Source organism: Manduca sexta, chromosome 12 (genome assembly GCF_014839805.1).
Source record: "Manduca sexta isolate Smith_Timp_Sample1 chromosome 12, JHU_Msex_v1.0, whole genome shotgun sequence".
NCBI classification, from domain to species: domain Eukaryota; kingdom Metazoa; phylum Arthropoda; class Insecta; order Lepidoptera; family Sphingidae; genus Manduca; species Manduca sexta.
The window spans coordinates 8,561,861-8,583,321 of NC_051126.1; the positions used below are offsets into that span (position 1 = coordinate 8,561,861).

General features: G+C 33.2%; 1 protein-coding gene across 1 annotated transcript in view; it reads right to left on the reverse strand.

Moving 5' to 3' along the window:
* Positions 1–15,978, reverse strand: part of LOC115441557 (guanylate cyclase 32E) — a 74,969-nt gene extending 58,991 nt beyond the window's left edge. The window contains exons 1-3 of the mRNA XM_037437990.1: positions 15,844–15,978; positions 6,825–6,936; positions 6,297–6,491 (exon numbers count right to left, since the gene is read on the reverse strand). Coding sequence (XP_037293887.1) covers positions 6,297–6,491; positions 6,825–6,936; positions 15,844–15,869 — 333 coding nt within the window. The 5' untranslated portion in view covers positions 15,870–15,978. The remainder of the gene's footprint in view (positions 1–6,296; positions 6,492–6,824; positions 6,937–15,843) is intronic.
* Positions 15,979–21,461: the final 5,483 nt, after the last annotated feature.

Sequence of the window (21,461 nt, forward strand, 5' to 3'; positions counted from 1 at the left end):
AAAATATAATTTCGAAAACATTTTAGAGACTCGCGTATATAAAAGAACTCTTATGAAAATTACTTTGTTGTCAGTATGTCTGTCTGTCAAGACCCTTTTGCTCACGAACGCGTGGCGGTATCAAGTGGTTTTTTAATTGACAGTTGTATAAATTGGTTTTAAATAATATATTAAATGATAGTATTCATTTTATTACCATTTGGAAGTATAGATAAAATGTGACTTTTATATTTCGTCAGCTTATACATTTATGTGACAAAAGTGTATATACACGATGATATATACACTTTCGTCACATAAATGTATACATGATGTACAATGTATATATATAATAATATTTTTGAAATCTATTACGTGTCTGACTGGGTGTTCTATCAAACCGATTTGCTTAATTAATACACAGATTTGTGATCAGGCATTGGAAATCACCTGACTTTCACACTTTTCAACTTATACTCAAACGCTATTTACTTCCGAACATTTCTTTTATTTTACTACATATTACTGATATTAATTGAGACTGTTTTAATTTTAAAGCCGTTAATTTTGATCTCTAAACACTCGTATGCATGATGTATAAGTATACAATGATAATATTCGAGTTACAGTTATTTTGACACACTTATCGTAATTGTTTAACCCGATAACACAAAAATTACATAAATTCACTTCGTAATGTAAAAAAAAAAAACTAGAAATGTATAATAGAATTTTCCAGAATGTCTGGGAAAACGGCCAAGATAATGAGCTTGCCAATGAACTCAATACTACATAGAAGATTAATTAATCTGGGAAGACTAGACTTTGCAACCAACACTGGCTGTTATTTGCACAAAGCATCATTAAGTATTCAATAAGAGACTACAATATAAGCCCCGATTAATTTATTCCGAATGACAAAACCGTTAATTATCGCATGGTTTTAATACGATCTTAATTAACTATAGATAGAGGTGTATTCACGCTCTTGTACTTATGAATTTCATTAATTAAAATGCTATTAAGACTAGTTATTATCTAATCCTGCAGGGAATAAATCATAACTAAAAATACTCCTAGAGTATTCATGAGGAGAAGAAGTTTCGGCTATTTTATTAGAATCCGTAATCCTTGTTGAAACTTTAATGACTACTGGCTCTGTTGGGACGGGTCTAAATATAAAATAAAGTTGGCTCGTTCGTCCATAATAAAGTGATTTACGGGTGGAAAAAATACCAGCTTTAGGTGATGAAGTGCCTCGCACTTTCTAATATACCGAAACTGCGAGCTACGATAGCTCTACGACACGATGTAGGAAGCGACGAAAGGTTATTGCACGAATGGCCAATTTATTTCACGACTTAATCCTTCATCTTGCCCTGGAATGTATAAGTGCATGAAATTTTAATATTTCCAAACACAATTTGTCTATAAACTCTGGGCAGCAACTCGCACGTGATTTCGAACTAGCGGTGGTTCTCATTCGTTTACTGTATGTACACAGCTAATTATTTCAACTTAAGAATGTTAATTTTATCATAAAATCAATATAAAGAACAATGCCCTACTTTTCTTAAAAATGTTATGAAGATTTTTAATAATATTTTTATAATTGTCTTGTATACATAATATCTTTAATAATAATAAACTCTATCAACGGAGGAACCTTGGAGGCATTTGACTCATTACTTATAGAAATTGGTAACTTTTTTGATATTGCACGTCAAGTCATTTGTGTTAACATATTTGTGCATATTATACTGTATATTTACTTTAATAAAATAAACTATCAATGTACAAACAATTTGCCAATTATTTTTTTCAATTTATATATTCTATTAGCATTAAATTCAAATTGGATTAGTTAAATATCTTTGTAATATTTATTGAATAGAGCGATGTTGAAATATTTGGCATCTGCCAATAGAGCTTTTCGTGATGGCGCAGTAAGTTGCTGGATTTAACTTAAATTCGAGGGTATGACCAAACTTCGTGCGAGACATGTAGAATGCATAAATTCGGTAAGCTATTTGGTTAATAGATTTTCTAATAACGATTTCTTATATTAACGTCAATGTTAGACATCCAAATAACCCTAGTTTATGGAACCCAAAATACTGGCTGCCACTTTAAGACACTATCAACTCACATTGCATAGATCGGACCGATAACAGCAAAAAATTAAGAAAAGCAATTGTAAAATTTAGGTAGATGTCGTAGCTTTGACTTTTTGAACGACCAACACGTCTCGAGATCATGAAGTCTGCAAAGAAAACGTTGAGAGAAAAATTAAATATAAAATACGGCGATAAAATCTGACAATTAGATTTATTTTGTAATGATCTCTGAATGCTGTCTAGTGGCCATGATAATGAGGTCAATAGGGAATTAGTTTATTTCGTATTCTTTTAAATTGTTCTATAATTTGTCTGATCGATGGATTAAAATAATAAGAAAACATTGATTAAAACCTTACTAAACCGATGCCATATTTAACCTGTATCAGTAATTTATAGCGCTTTTAATAAACGTAATTTTAACTTCATTTAGCCGACATGATTTTATAGCATCTGCTTATTAAACCAAATACCGCCCGAAGGAAACTATCACTTTTAGCCTAATTTAGAAGAATCAATTAACCGTGCGCAATCATTGTTTACAAATTTACCCTGCCCAAACATCTGCAATGGCAAGGCAATTCTCGCAGACGTGACGTAAAAGTGGTTCGACGAATATTTAGGGACGATTATTGCTAGCAAACATTGCATGCGATTATTACTTTTATTATTGGCATACCATTGCGCGTAGGCTGTTGACGACTGCCCGCTCCACATGTTGTACACGCACGTCTCAATCGGTAGAGCATGCTGTATACTGAGCATCAATAAGCAGAAACAGCATCGTCTTAATAAGAACTAATTTGAGCTTTTTTCGCTTATTTCTTTGTTGTAAAATGTAACTCAACATATACAGGCTCATTTTGACATTGCATTAAAAATGTAACCATATACTTCTTGAAAATATTACATTACTATAAGTTATGCTAACCATATATCATATAAAATTCAATAATTTGCATATTACATTAACAATATACCAGCCCGGGCTCCTCTACTACAAAGAGGTCTTAGGCCTTAGATCACGATTTTCCTATGTATACTTCAGAATTGCGAGAGAGATTAATGCTAAATCGCAAAGGTCAACCACGGTCTTTGTTTACTGCAATGCTAAAAAAAATTCAATTTAAAATCTAATTTGCTTAAATGATACAGTATCAGACATCTGTTTACATTTAAAAGGTCATTGCCATACTATGAGAGCTAGACAACGGGACGTCGCTGTGCCCCCGCCCCACACTTAGGCTCAACAATAAAAGAAACAGATTATTTTCTAACAATACTACGTATTTTCATAAAAAAATTCCAAGTAAGACTTTAATTTTTATAAAAACAACTTTACTTCAAGTACTGTATTCCAAATAGGTGAAAATAGTTGATTTATCATGAATACTAACAAAAATATGCTTATTATTGTAATGAAAAATATATGAAAGACAGTGGCGGTGAGTGAAATATTTTCAAAAAGAAACTCGAGGCAACAAATTGTTGCCACAGTTGACATATAACTTGATGTTCACCATATAGCGTAGATTAACAGAAAACAAAAAACTAAGACAGCAGATTAGCCTTAATTCTAAAATTAACAATCGTTAATATAATTATTATGCGTAAACAAAGCGACCTCAAACGTTCATAGACTCGCAAAATAATACGTAGCTAACGAAAACTAGTTAAAGTTACGATTAACCACAAAATAATATATTTATTTGAAACAAGTAGAACATAAATATTAAAATTAAAATCTTGGACTGTAGTTACCTACAGTTGTTTATTCTCAAAACTAACTTAGTAAATGAAACTTCTGCTATAATATTACATTAATTGCTTACATTATCAATTTAATTAATGAACGATCATTATTCGCATTAATTGCTTAATGACATCAATTTTATTAAATTATTGTGAGTAAAGCAGACTGCGAAAATTAAATGTCACGAACAGTTTGAAGATACAAACTTTAAAGTTACCTTGGAGAAATCATACACGCACGCACAAATGCATTTTTACCTTATTTCTAAAAGTTTAAACAGAGACATCGCGCTGCGTATGAGATCTTACGTGTAACATGACGAATGGATTCCAACTATCGATATAGTTGAAGCAAGCAACTAATAAATAATTAATCATTATTTGTAGTTACTATTATTATACTGGTAGTATTAGGTATTATGTTAATTTTTTTATAATTTCCAAAAGGGAACCCGGTAGGAATTCACTTTTATGGACCCTTTGCCACTGATGAAAGGTGATAGAAGCTTTGACCCCCCATAAACAGTGGCAGCTGCAACCAAGCCTAGAAATCACAGAGAATAGCATCCCACGTTCCACTGGTTTACCTTAGATTTAGACCTCATGATTCCGTATAATTAAATTTATTATAGAGAGAGCCCTTTAGCGGAAATGTGCTTACTTACACGGCATAAATAAATAATGCATTCGTACCTACTCAGACAAAAATGTTTGCATACAAGAGGCATGCCATTTAGTTAACACAAAATAATTACTAGCAACCTAATATATAGGTGATTTGTAGAGGAAATTGTATAACAATTCCTGGAGACGACAGCTAAATTACTAAGAAGTGCATACGAGCGCACAATAATGTGTAGAGTTTAAAACTATTTAACTACGCTCCGTAAAATTGTTGCCAACATAGTTTAATTTTTATACAACAAAATTGTTTGGGACTCAATGTTCTTTGTAGCAATTAAATTTAAACTTGGAACGCCATTTCCAATTGTTCGTAAAATAAAGTTTTACATTATCAAAGAGGATTTAATATATCATTTTTTAAGGTAGTTAATCTGATTTACTTCTCGTCTAAGAAAATACAGAGTTGATCTGTGAATTCATTATTTTGTGAAAAAAAAATACACTGTTGCAGCATGGTAAGTACCAGAATAATGAATAAATTAAAATATTCTTATAAATATGCGTTGTAGTTACTATTTGACAATTTTTGTTCGGTATTAGGATGAAGGTAATCATCGTGAAGAATACCTAAAAAGTCTGTTAAGAATTTCGATGGTATTCGATTTCTACAACTTCGGCCTAGGCTATTACAGTACATTAAGATTGGACACTCATAGTAGTAGAGGAGGTCCGTGCACAGCAAAGGGTTAGGTCATTGGCATACATTGTTGTCACCTATTTAGGAGTATTTCAAGGCCAACTCATACATTTTGCCCTTTAATTAGCAATGTCTAGTATTCAGTGGCGGTCTTAAGGGGAGCGCGGTCCCACCGGGCACCGATCTGGGTCCACGCGCCACTAATTGAGGACCTTTTTTAGGGCAAATATACTTATTAAGGTATCTTATCTGCGAACTTTTTGTAATCGAGGACCTTTTTGCGACACCCAGTTGCACACATATTTAAAATTAGCACTTTGTTCTATGTTTTTTAACCTAGTTAAAAAAATGTCGCATTTGTCAATAATACTTTCAATCATCAAGGTAATTTATTGAAATTTTCGTCAAAATAGATAAATTGATAAATAATAATAATAAAATATATTTGTTACGGTTAAGACAACGGTTTAACAAGGTCGAAGTGAGTGGTCTTGAAAAGGAATTATGAGAGAAGGGTGCCGAATTCGTTTAAATGAAATTGGTATAATGCTATCGTAATCATGCTCAGACGCTAAAGTGGTATAATCTTCCTCTTGACTTTACAATATCGCATTTACCTGTGCTAACAAAATATGTTTGAAACGGATGCTGATACGATTAATTATAATTGATTAATGCAGATTAAAAATGATTGGGTATAATTTTTAGATTTTTTTTAATTTATTTATTTTATAATGAAATTGAGACTTGCCCTGCGAGTAAGGCAATATTAGCGTAGAATCAATGCGATGCGCCAAAAAATGTATTGATTATACTTTATAGTATGCTGTAGGAGTCGTTCACACACCACCCGCGTGATGTGACTTTCGCGGAATAAAAAATCCCATCTATCGGTCCATAATATCGCCCATCTATGTGCTAAGTTTCTTTAATCAATTAAAAGCATGGTGCGTTTACTACTCACAAATATACACAGCGAAAGGAGTAATACAAAGGACATGTATGGGGTTTCACCTTTTTCTGTCGCCTTTTTTCGGAGCAGGGAATGTAACACACCTACATTTGGCCAGCTATATGTAACAGCGGAAGCATTAGCATACTGGACAGTTTATAAATTTAAATATTACCTTAATAGCGTCCATTTGCTGTGCTGCGGCGGTGTGTTCATCTCCGGCAACTATCGCAAACTTGGTCCAACCGAATGCCTTTAACAAAGCCACAACAGACTTGCTGACTTTATACGCTGGCGGCAGAGTCCGGGCGAAGGTGGCGCCCAGACCAATGCTCTTCTCGTTCGCTAAGCCGTGGTCACCCGCGCATTTCTAGTTGAGAATACATATAAGAATTATATTATGTGGGCTGTAGAAAGTATTTTTATAAATAAAAGCAATTTTCTTAAATCGAATGATCTTATAATAGTGAGAAAAGGATTCTTTTATCTGCAATGATTTTCACTGCTTCTAGTCTCTTATTATTGTTCATAGACTACACTAATACTACTACTGAGCACAGCATTTTTGTAATAATTGTAGCGCCACACATGTCTTACACATTAGAACGGACTTTGCAAATTCTGATTAGCAGATATCCCAAATTATAACAATACCATTAATTTTAGTCGTGAGAAAATCTGGGTAAGTTATATAAATACTCACATGTGAAATTAAAGGTAAGTTCCAGGCAGCGGCTAACTTCGCCTCGGTGTGGCAAGTACCGTCTGGACCGAAAAAGGCGACAACGCCCAGATCTCGCATCTGTGTCATCGCCCTGTAACAATTCCTCTCCAATGTCACACTAACCCGTACTAGACTGATTAATCAACCTCTATAATATACAGTGACGATCAATATACGATTCTTGGGGATTATTTTCACGAACTTAACGTTATATAATGGTCTAGTGTAATCCGTGTTTGCTTATGCTCAGTGTGTCGTAAGCGATATTTATATTGTACTAGCTTTTGCTCGCGACATCGTCCACGTGAAACATTTTTCCGGGATAAAAGTCCCGCTATATTTTATTTTACATTGGAAAGTAGCATATCTTCTTCCAATTTCCAAGGGTCTCAAACTACATACATACATAACATCACGCATTTTATCCCCGAAGGGGTATGCAGAGGCGCAACTATGGCACCCACTTTTCGCCAAGTATGTTCCGTCCCATGATGTGATAGGGGGCGAGTCTATCGCCATATCGGGCACAAATTCCAGACTCCGGGCTGATACTGAGCAGAAAAACACAAATATCACTTTGCCCGACCCGGGATTCGAACCCAGGACCTCAGAGCGCTATTGTACCGGACGTGCAATACAACTACGCCACCGAGGCAGGATAGGTCTCAAACTATCTTATATATATATATATATATATATATTTTAGAAGTTTTTAAAAGTAACAATTCCATCATAAATGGTTGTAGCGTAACTTTAACCGTTTGCGTAGCGCACGCAACGGTAGCTTTCAAAAGGAATAAATTTCCCCTGTTTTTGCAACATTTCTCATTAATCCGCGCTGCTTCTGTTGTTCATAGCGTGGCAAACAGGCTTTTGAACCCTATAAGAAATTTTAAATTCGAATCAGTTATACCTGAGATAAGCGCGTTCAAACAAACAAACTCTTCAGCTTTTACTTATAGTATAGATTATGAGTATTTGACGGGCCCCCAAAAATGTTGCACCGGGTTATATAGTTTATTAGCAAATTTTAGTTATATCACACTCCGAAGTCCGTCATAACAGTATCAGCCAATGGCAGTTGTACACTACTAACACAATGAGATTACGTGATCTAAATAAAGAAAATTTTATCGTGTAGTTTATATAAGTTTTTGCCGAAGGACATGTCCAAAAATCGTTTTGTTGTTCGACAGAAATTCTATATGTGGGTATATTTATATTTGGATAGAACCCTTAAAATCAAGCCTATTGAAATAAATCATTTAATTTTAAAGACCAGTGATTTTAAGATGATTTTATTTTACTTAAATTTTGCCTTTAAAATGGACGCTTTCCAAATATAAATATTGCTACTTTAAAATGCTCTCCCTAAAAAGTAAAGTTGTTAAAAATGTAGTTCATAGAGCTTTATAATATACGGAAAATCTAGTATGTTCGTCTCTGAGAATAACCACGAATAACATTTGTTTAAACATAATATTTATAAATTTTCCGCTTATATCCGCGAATGACAATAACTGACAGCTGTCAGATAAGTAGCTACTTATGTCAAAAAAATAAAATTGACAAATCAATTAAATTATTTTTATGAGTTACTGTGCTTCGACATTTCCTTCATATTTTTCATATAAATGGAAGGGTCTAAAATTATTCTTTTGATGATTCCAAGCTCCAAATTTTTACCACTTAATTATCCAATATGTTTGACGTTGATTAGAATTTCAGATTCGTAATAAAGAACCAAAAAATTATAGAGACTTTAAAAGCCATTATAGCAAATCGACTATATAATATTTATTTTGGAAAAATACTTTTGTCCTTATTTGCAATTTTTTTTTTTACAATATATATATCAATAAATGTTTCACTTACAGCAAACTAATCAATATTAAACAGTACAGTCAATGGGTAGCTATTGTTAAAAGTTACTATTAAAAATTGATAAAAAAAAAACTAAATTAAAAAAAATAGTTTAAAACATGTTGTCTCAAGCATTATAAAAACTAAGCTACACAGATGCGATGGTCGTTATATATTCTCGCTAAAAAGGTCGGGTGAGATTCAACTATACTTATACATTTTTGAATTGCTGAAAATAATATTTTCTTTCTATATTATTCTGGGAAGTACATTGGATTAGAAGCCGAAATCATGGTCATAAAATTATTGCTTTTATAGCTGTTGCTAGCGGCTCCTCCCGCACCATAAATGGCATAAAGTCCTAGCACAGAGGAGATATATAGAGACACTAACTTTTGCCCGCGGCTCCGCCCGCGTTATAAAGTTTTTCAGGCTAAAGTTTTCATTTATAATTTTCCCCGTTTTTGCAACATGTTTCATAACTGCTCCGCTCCTATTGGTTATAACGTGATGATATATAGCCTATAGCACTCCAGGAACAAAGGGTTATCCAACACAAAAAGATTTTTCAGTTCAAACCGGTAGTTCCTGAGATTAGCCATTACTGCTCCGCTCCTATTGGTCATAGCGTGATGATATATAGCCTATAGCGGTCCACAAATAAAGGGCTATCCAACACAAAACGATTTTTTCAGTTGAAACCGTTAGTTCCTGAGATTAGCCATTACTGCTCCGCTCCTATTAGGTATAGCGTGATGATATATAGCCTATAGCACTCCACGAACAAAGGGCTATTCAACGCAAAAAGAATTTTTCAGTTTGGACCGGTAGTTCCTGAGATTAGCCATTACTGGTCCGCTCCTATTGGGTATAGCGTGATGATATATAGCCTATAGCACTCCACAAACCAAGTACTATCCAACGCAATAAGATTTTTTCAGTTTGGACCGGTAGTTCCTGAGATTAGCCATTACTGCTCCGCTTCTATTGGGTATAGCGTGATGATATATAGCCTATAGCACTCCACGAACAAAGGGCTATCCAATGCAAAAAAAAAAATCGGATTGGACCGGTAGTTCCTGAGATTAGCGCGTTCAAACAAACAAACAAACTCTTCAGCTTTATATAATAGTATATAGATACAGAGTGAAAGCTTCTTTTAAACGTCCAAAATTTATACCTATTTTAGTACGGCTGGCACAGGAAGATTAGATTAGAAAACTATTAAACAGTCCACTGCTTGGCACAGATCTTTCGCACGGGGGATTTCGCCCAGTGCCGAGTCGCGTACCAATAAGATGACAAGAGGATTGACTCGGCATCTACATGATTATAACATCATCGATTTGGTCTCTGGAGCTCTTTAGTAGAAATGTTTATCAGTCTTCAACATTGAAAATAATAAATTAAAATATTATCACATTACAACTTCGTTGGTTGAGTATTTAGGGTAGTTAAAAAATGATTTATTTTTGTTTTTTACGTTATTGTTCACACAACCAGTACACTAAACCATATTAACACTTTTTTTACATTGAAATTAAAAACTAAGCACTATTATTTTATGCTCACGTGTTGAATGACAGATTTTATTAAATCCGTGCAATAAAAATAGATACGCACGGCGAACGCCGATTGCACGGTCAGCCCTGAGTTGAGGCACTGGCCGAGCCGATATAAAGCAGTTTCTCTGCGTACGCGACGAGCCACCAGTGCCGATACACACATGCGCCTCGCGCCTTTGATAGTGTGCCTATCGCGGAGCGAATGTATGAAACTTGGTGTCTGTATCGCACTCTTAACAAAATAATGACCTATTTCAAAATTGTTAATTTGTGGTAGTCGTCGGAAAATTATTTTTTGTTTGCTACCTGTTTTTTTGAAGTTACTATAAAATTGAGCTTATTAAATATAGGTAAATAATGAAACCTATAGCATGAAAAAAATGGTAAAAAACTAAAAGGTCGCAAACAGAAATTGGTTGTTTGACGATTCCCACAAATTGTCAATTTTGGAATGGGTCATTATTTTATTAAGAGTGCGGTATGTTTATTTACTCATGTGGTCCTATTGTCTTATCCAGAATAGAATCCTTTTTATGGTTTTGGTGGCGCGGCGTAGGCTACTGCCTATATCCTTTCTTATAGTTCAAGCAATTCGCTCTAAATTTCATCAACTTCAGTTCAATAGTTTAGCCGTATTAGAGTAAGAGACAGACAGAGGCAAAATTTAATCTTATTAAAAAGCAGTAAGTGACTGAATGCAACTTGATTGTATACAACACTCGTGTTTCTGTTATGATGTACTAGATTTTGTTTGCGTTTTCGCTTGCTTAAAGATCCTTCCACGTAATAAAAGTCTCTGACCTTTTATAGATAAAAAATAACCTTTACAGTATTTGTCAAAACAGTGTATTATGTTAATCTGCGCCTATTATACCCACGCTGTTTAGGCAAACGATAAAGATAACGGTAAATCTTCATAAGAATCTCACGTTTTTCTCTATTCTATTTTATGATTTTCTTGCTATCTACTATATTTAGATACAAATCTCTATTGATTAAAACGTTTGAACAGAAATAGAACGTTTGTAGTTATTTCACGAAATTAACTTAGGTACTCCCTTTTAATCATCAAGTGCAATCATTTTTATTTTAAATTTATCTCTCTCCTTTAATCTTTTTATTTTAATTCTTAGAAACTGCTGAATGGTTTTGCATGAAAAATAAGCAGAAACCTTTTTTAACTCATTTTTTTTTCCAAAATGTATGTATTGGAACTTTTATCCCAATAACTACCTCGTAAAAATAATTTAATTGTTAAAAACTGTTTTTTTTTTTCATAAATGACATCGGACAGATGGGGCTATGAAACGCTGAATGATTAAGACTTTTGAAGCAAATAATTTTCATACGCAGGCGAAGCAGCAAGCAACATCTAGTAATAAATAGAACAAAAAATATATTTCATAAGACCCTTTACTTAGAAATAAAAATACTTGCTAAGGAGTTTTATACTACATACACAAATATCACGATTAATGCACTTTCTTAAATAAAACAAACAAAACACTTCAGGAACCCCTCTTATTTTACCCCCGTTCATGTGTTGTTTGAGATCTAAAGGACGTCGAAACGATTTCCACGCGTTTATTACATTAAAGTTCTGCTTCAATAATACAAAAAAATAGCAGAAATTTGATCCGAAGGATGGTACAAATCAAAACGTCTCGCCAGTCCAATACGACCACTTGAAATGTTTTGAGATTGTCATATAAACCTTCTATAATTATTTATACACACACATCACGCCTCTGCATATCCCTCGGGGATAACCCCGAGGGATATGCAGAGGCGGAACCAGGACACTCACTTATCGTCAAGTGCGTTCCGTCCCACGATGTGATTAGGGGCGAGCCTATCGCTATATCGGGCACAAATTCCAGCCTCTGGACTGATACTGAGCAATAAAACCCAAATATCATATTGCCCGACCCAGGATTGGAAACCACGACCTCACAGTGCTGTACCGCGCATGCAGTAGAACTACTATGCCGAGGCAGTCATTATTTATAGTAATAAGTAATAATATAAGCCCTGTGTATTATACACTGTCCCACTTTTTGGCACAGGCCTCCTCTACTACTGAGAGGGATAAGGCCTTAGTACACCACGCTGGCCTTGTGCGGATTGGTAGACTTCACGCACCCTCGAAATTCCTATAGAGAACTTCTCAGGCATGCAGGTTTCCTCACAATGGTTTCCTTCACCGTGAAAGCAAGCGAATACCCAGAAGCTATACTGAATTCAACGTAAAAAGAACATTAATGTTCTATAAACACATTTAAGAAATCAAAATATTATAAAAAGTTGATTAAAATTTATTTCTTTGACCAAAAAAGAATTAAGCGACTAAGAAAATATTTTGATAAGAATTTTCACAATTTGATTCTATATAAAATTTGACTTATGATGTTAATTATGTTTGATATAAAGCAGAACATTTAATTCTTGGATTTTGATATCTTGAAGGAATAGTAGATCTCGTTAGGGCAATTAAGGTCAAGGAGCGACGATCTGGAAATGAAAATGGAAGATGCTCGTATTGTCGAAATGACATGCTCTGCAGGGAATAGATTAATAAATAAACATGCATTATTTATACTATAAATGTGAATGTTTTTTTAATATGTTCGGATTCTAAACGCTGAAACAGCTGATCTGATTTTGATTGGGCACACGGATAGAGCATGGCCGTGATTAACATAAAGAGATTAATACAAATTTGAACGTTTATTCCGGCTACAACTTTCCATGCAGGCGGAACTGGGAAAATCACCTAGTACACGAACAATTTTGACACAGACGTAAGTAACGACTAACAAGTGTGCAATATTACGTATTTTTTTTTTACAATTATTTTAATTGCTTTTAATAATAAAAGGCGATAAATTACAGAATGTGACAGACCATGATACTTTTACACTAAACTGAACAACAAAGAAAGGTACCTTTTTAAAATATGCTTAAATGCTGACTTTTATAAATAGCCTCCTGCCTACCCTAGTAAATTTTTAATATAAAACAATTCAAATGTATTTACTTGAAACGTTGCAATTATAAATAAATAAACATAACATTATGTTGATACACCGCCGCTGTCTATAAACGACGCCAATCGCTTTTTTCGCCCTATTTCAAAAATGGACCAAGCACAACATAGTTTTTTTTGACATGCATAAAAACGAATTATTGTGATTGGTTTATTCTCGGTATAGGATGGAAGATTGAGATTGGGATCGTTTATTGAATACGGCTGATAGTGGCAGCGTTCGATGATCGTTATCTTGGGTTAACTTGGGTTCAGTTATCAAGTCACGAAATTCTAAGATTGGATTCATCTCGCTGCTGATCCCACTTTAAAGGGGGATTTATACCGTATTACTCTGCTAATACGGTTAAATTTACATAAACATTTTATGGTCCGTGACAAAATTATAGAATTGTTGATAATAAACATATAAATTAGATTACAGAAATTATTATTGGTTTTTCCATCGTATATTTCAATCCGGCTGTACATTACGTCATTATAATATATACTATGACTGTATTTTCAAGTAATATTTTGCAAAACATAAAGCATATGTTTTGCAAAATAATAGGAAACCATATGTACTACCTAACCATATAGTTTTAAAGTCTATGTATACGTAAAAGGGTTTATTTACTTAAAGTTTAGCAAGAAATAAATTTCTATTTAATATAACAATGTACTATAATTTTAAGAATGAAATATGGAATTTTATTGTTTACAATCGATGTAAATACGAGTAGCTGATATAACTCATTTTAAATAACATTTATATTGTACAATATCCCAACATTTAAATTTAATAAACAATTTAACTCCGAGCATTCGGTTTCTACTACAAGAAACCATGTGCCAAAATAAACAAAGCGCTCTAGCAATGTTTTTATTCCGACGAACTAACTTGCGCGGCTAAACTTGGATACATTCAAAACATGGAGTCTAGAACATTACTCATTAACATTTAGATCAAGGTACTTGTAATCTAAACACAGCTAACTTCTAAACAAGGAATGCTTGTTTTTTTATCACTTTTCCTCAAAATCGTAATTAACTCCGAAGATTTAAACACACAACAATAGAAGAATATTGTCGCCATATTTATAAAATATGACGAGAGCTTAATGGTTATTTTAAAATCATTCCATTATTAGCGAAAATCAAATTGCTTAACTTTTTTTTAAATAATTATATTTAAAATTATCTTAACATTCTTGATTAAATTCTTGACGTTGTAAACCAGAAATAGAAAAAAAGTGCAATTAAATCTGAGGGAAATACCTAAAGCAATCTTATTAACTACACGAAAAGAACATTATTACCATAGTTTTTTTTTTCTAGTCGATATTAAATTTTGCGTGATAATAATTCTATTTCATTTTACATTCGTTTAATATAATGGTTTTGAACGGTTTTGTGATTTTGGAACGAAGCGCAAATGTAGAAAGATAATTGAACTCCTTTGTTCTGAACTTCTCTAAAAGTATTTCAATAAAGTTAACCCTTGTACCATGACTTTATATCAGACCCTTTAAATATTTTTTATAATGTTTTGTACTTAACCAATAATCTTTATCAAATCTTTTACAAATCAAACTATGAATATTATCGTCAAGAACTGAAAGACGTTTCTAATTAGCATGTTTGTGAAAAATTTATAATATTTTGGGTGTCAGATAACTTCAGATTTCAAACTTTAGCTGACGAAACTTGCAAATTCTTAGCTAACTGAAGTTGTAAACTTCGTAGTACTATCGCGAGAAATTTCGCATTAATATTAACATAAGAAAACATTTTCGAAGTAGTTAAGACGTGTTCACATTTTATGGTCTACCGTGTAGATGTATTTTCAATACAACCGAATCTAAATAACGAGACACTTTCAATGATTTTCAAAAGTAAGTATAAATTAAATTAAATTTTAATTTGATAGAAAATCCTAAATAATTAGTAATAACTAAGCTTACCTTAATACATATGTAAATTGTTTAAACAAAATTAGTGTTCATAGACCATAAAACAAACTGCTTTTCAACTCAAAAAGTTCTCAGTCACATTTTTATTCAGGGAACGGATTTTCACGCATGTGGAGACCATACACAGGGCCTACTTTTTATTTACCGTCATGGTAATTACGATCCCACTGCATCTTATCATAAGCGAAGTCTGTCTAGATAGAGTATCTACTAATGAGAGTTGATCACTCGCCAGTCAACACAATTATCGCGGCCTGTTTGGAATAGGATATACACAGGCCGATCCTGGAACGCTTACGTCGGCCCCAAATTTGGACAAAAATATCCTACCACCAGCAATACTCAACGCTTATCAGTGGCAAAGGATCCATAAAATCCGATTTCTGCCGCTTCCCTTTCGTAATTTATATAATTACCATATAAAATATAGTTACCATTAAAAAGATCTGGAGACCGCATTTATGTATGTTGTTAGTACTTATAATATGTTGTGTCGGTTCTCTTTCGGAAAATTTCGCCATTCGCCACTAATGCTTACGTCGCATTACGAGACAACAAATTGACGTTACCTTAGAGCCAAGCTGTCTTTGTCCATGGAAAGCGATGGCGGTGATCTGCCGATGTCTACAGCAACGAAGCGCAGTCGTAAGCCGGGTAGCAGTGACGGATCGCGGTTCACTGCGGCCACTGCCAGCGGCAACGCACCTAGCACCGTCTGGCAACATTCAATATTTATTTATTTCAAAACTCACACATAAGAATAATTATATAATATTAATAATTATATGGCAAAAAAAAATTAAAATAACGCTTTAAAGATGTGGAATTTTAATGCGAGTAGAGATTCATCCACCTACGTAACATATACAGAGTGAATATTTATTTGCACAATCTATGCCTGATAAATACGGAACTTGGCCTATCAATACCCAATCTTATTGAAATCCAAGGAAATTTACTCATGATCTATTTTTTTATCTTTTTTCGTGTTCTTTTTTTTTATTCCGTATTGATGTCACACAAAAAAACAGACACACAGCAAGAAATAGGGTATTTGATTATCTTTGATTTTTAAATATGTAACAGCAATTAGTACAAAAAAGAAATCCTTCTGTGAAAACAGCATTCAAAGTCGATAATAAATGAGGCAGTACTTCGAATTTTAAATATTGCTACGTGTAGGAGCGGGTGTGGAGTGTGGATATCGCTCCATCTCTTTCTTTCCCACGCAGCGTAATGCCCGCTAACGTCAAATTTAAGTATTTCGTCCCTTTTCTGTTTTTTGACAGTCACCCGTACCACCTAATTTCAATATTTAATAACTTGTAAATATTTCAATAATTTCTTCTTTTTTAGAAATTATACGACGTACATATTTTATAAAAGTTATATATAAAAATTAGTCAAATACACTATTGTGTGTTCAGAAGCTTAATTCACAAAGTTATGAAATCAATAGAGGCTACGAATATATCAGTTAAAAGAACTCGGAAATTTTTCTTAAATTTCTTGTAATATGTTCCCAGATGTTCTTGGGAAGTATTAAATTTGCTTCGTGCGAGTTTTACTTTGACGTATTGTAGTATTTCTAGTATAAGATCATTTAACAGTAATAAGAAGTCTTTTTAACCGATCTCAATAAAAGGACGAGTTTCTCAATTGTACTGTATTTTTTTATGTTTGTTACCTGAAACCTTTTACTGGGTGAACTGATTGATGATTTATAATATATATTTACTACATATAAATTTCATTGTTGTTGGACCCTTGATTTCGGAGATACATTAGAAAACTCTTAAAATGATGTTGTCAACTATGATATCCTCAATGAATACTAATTTTACTAACAAAAAAATACGAACGTTTTAACAAAACAATTATACCGCCTTCAAAAACCGCTTAAAATGATTTTTTTTTTAGTTTTGAGTGGTTTTTGAAGGCAGTATAATTTTTTGTTAAAAAGTTTTGATTGTACAACGTCCTTATAAATGTTTAATATTGTGTTACATTTTACCGTGTTTTAATTTTTTATACTCTTCTGTGTAAAATATAAAATACAGCATTATTTAAATATCGATATTTCTGACAAACACCGCTAATGAATAATGCCTTAGAACCTATTTTTGTCAAACGTAGTTCCTCTGCTCGCAATAATTTCAGTAAAAAAAGGCTACAAGGAAAATCATGACAATATTATCAGTTATTACATAACGCTCAAATTTTATACTATTATTATAAACTTGAAGAATTGATTTATTTGTTTTGAACAAATGTCTGGGACTCATCAAATAATTTTGTGTTTTTAAGTTTCGATTAATTTTTATTATAATAGTTAAATAAACACTTCGCTACTAAGTAGCTTTTTTTATCTGACTATACGTTTCTTAGCCTGGTAAGGGCTTATACAAATACACCGGACTTTTGTTGGAGCACTTTAGACGCTCGCAACCCTTGAAAATTACGCGACCATGCTGAGGGCAACCCACTAAGATACTACGCACCTCGATTTAAGACGGTCACCGGGAGAGGATAAGACATAAACGATTATAACTTACGAGTGAAGCAATTACAATACATAGTGTAAGAGTAGGCTAAACGAGACAAAGAAAGTCGATGCCCGTGCGGCGCGGCGTGACGCCCGTTTTATCGCATTTACCTACCCAACTGTTACGCATGCGAAAAATACTTTTTTTCAGGCTGTTTTAAATAAACCTTTAAAAAGAATTCAATACCCATTCAGATTAGTTGCCTAAAGAATGACACGGTTATGATTCAAGACCGGGCCTTTGAGAATGCAGATAAAAGAGCCAATTACGTACTAGTTTTAAATATGCTGTACAGTGTAGAGATAGCTTTGTTCATTCCGAATCTAATGTGTACATAGATAATTATCATTGTAAGACCACGTCAAATGAAACATTACAGTGTCAATGCGGGAAAATCTTTTATTTGAGACATACATATTATGTTTTGCACATATCGACGCTAGAAAGCATAAACGCTGTCACCCTGAAAGTATGAGCTTTACACCAGAGCCAAAAAACTTTGAAATTTTAGAAACAAAATCATAACTCGTGAACCGTTACACCTACAACCTTGCGGTTTTTAGCAAAGTTGTGCAGTTTGGGCTCAGCTATAATATGGTCATTAGCTATTTCATCTAAAGTTCCCTGGACAAGATTTAATATGGGTTACAGCAAATAGAACTTTTTTTTGAGACCTTGAAAACGCTGTAACCATATTAAACAAAGTATGAAAGATTCATTTTGTCACTTTTTTTGGGAAAGCATAAACGTTGTAATTAGTATACTCTCTATTTTAAAATGCTGTAAGCAATGGAACAGACTATACTTAAACGTCAATGAAATGCTGTAACTATGGTCGAAGTTGAAATAAAAGACTTTTAAAAAGTTAAAAACTAATATTTTTATTAGGAACTCTCTTTTTGACTACAAAATTATTATATTAAATTAACTTTTATCACTCTACTGTATATTTCTTTATAGAAATCTCTCTTACATTAAATGGTAAGCAATAAAAACAACCTAAAAATATAAAAATGAGTAATCCTTTACTTTTATGATTCAACGTCTCACTGATTTTTAACTCTACTATATTATAGACTTTTTCTTTCTGATTAATCTTCTGAACATCTTTATTCCTTTTGAACAGCGTTCTCAGAATCAGTTTCTTTTGCTTTGGAATTTTCGAAGAAATAACTTAAAAATGAAATTCTTAAAAAAAATCATAATCAAATCATAACAACTAGCATTAAAAGCTATTTAAGCAATATTAATAATTAAATAAAACAAATAATATAAATACAATTTATAAAAAAAAAATAAACAAATACGATAAATAAATAGGTAATAATAATTGTTTTCTTCAACCAAATATTATAGACAAAATTAACTTTGGTCAATATTTCCTTATCATAGTACGTTCGATTGTTGAAGATCTTTTGTTTCTTCAGAAACATAATTGTTATTATTAGGTATTGACGATGGGTATGGAGCTGGTGTCGTAAAAGAAAACACGGTACCTTTTTGGTTCCAACGTTTTCTTTCTGGAAATTTCGACCTTCAGAATAAGCCCCGTGGACGGCTGGAAACGAAAGTGAATACTGAGGAATTAAAAGTTATTATGAAAGTGGATCCATCGCAAACCACTTTAGAGTTAGCTGCAGGGTTCGATGTGAGCGATAAAAGTATTTTAATCCTTTTGAAGCAAATCAGGAAAGCAAAATAGCTTGAAAGGTACTTCATAGATTGAGTGAATCAAACCAGCAAAATCGCGTCGAATGCTGCGTTACATTGCTCAACCGACACAATAATTATAGTATTAGTAATCGAATGATTATCTGTAATGACTGTTCTTCACAACGGCTGGATTCTAGAGAACCATCCAAATCCTGCCCCAAGGGAAAATTGATTCAAACCGCGATAGAATCCGAAAAATTAGTTTAATTTCAATGTCTAACATTCGCGTAAACATAAGAAATCATTATGATTCAAAGAAGATTACTTGTGAGTGTTTGGTGGACTAGTACCGGTGTCGTTCACTAACGCTTTCTAAAATCTGGCCAAACGATTATGGCAGATATCTATTATCAGCAACTGCAAACCATGATGGGCAAACTAGCTGCCAAACGGAGGCTGGTCAATCGCTGTAGGCCACTGCTGCTTCAGGACAAGGCTAGACCACACACTGCACAACAGACAGCCACTAAACTAGAGGAGTTGCAATTGAAATGTCTGCGACATCCGCCGTACTCTACCCGGACCATGCTCCAACAATTACCATTTTTTTTGTAAATTCGATAACTTTTACAAGGAAAAAAATTCGACTCCGATGTGGCATTCCAAACCGCCTCCAGAAAGTTTATTGATTCTCGGTCCCATGTTTTTTTTTTAGTAAAGAGATCAATGAACTCCCTACAAATATTAAAAATAAAAATCCTGTATGTATTTTTCCCATACAAAATGCCAATTTCTCATGTCAAAACCTAGTATTAAGAATTTCTATCAATTGTCCGTTTATTTCTTTATAGATTTTTTCACTTAGAATCGTTATTTTTTTATTATTACAATTTTCAGTTTCATCTGTCATAACATCATTATTTGAGATGGAATTACACTCTAGTATTAAATATTTTTGCCATATATGACGTTCAAACGACATCTGAAATAAAATTACTAAATATATTATTTAATTAAGTAATTTTAACATTTATTGTTATAACATTTATTGTAAATGAAAAAAAATCTCAGGACTTTTTTATTATAACTCACAGACTTATTTTATCTACTGCTTTTGTTTATCAAAATTTAAAAAAATTAGTCAATGTCAATTAAGAGATATTCAAGATCTCAAGAAATGCTTCAAAATTGTATTACTAAAATTAATATTGCTCCTACATTTTACATAACGATAGTAGTTAGGTTATAATTTACCTATTACAGGAAATCATAATAAAAGGAAACATTGGACAATGGTTAATTAGTGTATAATCAATAAAAAAAAATATGAATGTAATTAAAAACTTATCGTTAAAAGAGCACTCAATTGGCGGAAAGCTCCAACTTACAGCAAACACAACACTGCACGACACGAAGCGACTAAGACGTTTCGTCGGCTGCAAAAAGGTGCCACGCGACTGTATTAACAGGCGGTAATTCAAAGATTTTCAAACGATCCATACGGTACGGATCGTATTTTCAAACAATGTAAAAGGATTTAAATTAGTAATCTCCTCATGTCACATACCATGTAAACGTTGTAACCTTTAGAGTGTATATTATTTACATACCGTATAAACGCTGTAACCCGAGTGTGTCTAAAAATGTTTTCCCGTATTAACGTAGTAACCATGGTCACACTTTAGATTACGACCGATTAAATGGTGTAAGTATCTTTACTACAAAAAACACTAGTTTTTCGGTGGGTTACAGCAATATAAAGTCTGAGATATATAAAAAAATCACCAAAATTTTACGCTGTGCATAATTTTTTTTTCATCCTAGAGCAACAAGCATGGGTTCATTCGACGCAGAAAAATTTCGTGATTCCAACGGTGTAAAAACGTATTTTCGATATTTCAAGGGTTACAGCGTTTATGCTTTCGAGCGTCGATATCACCTAAACAAGTCACTAATTTTCACGCAAACCATTATAGGTGTTTGGCGTT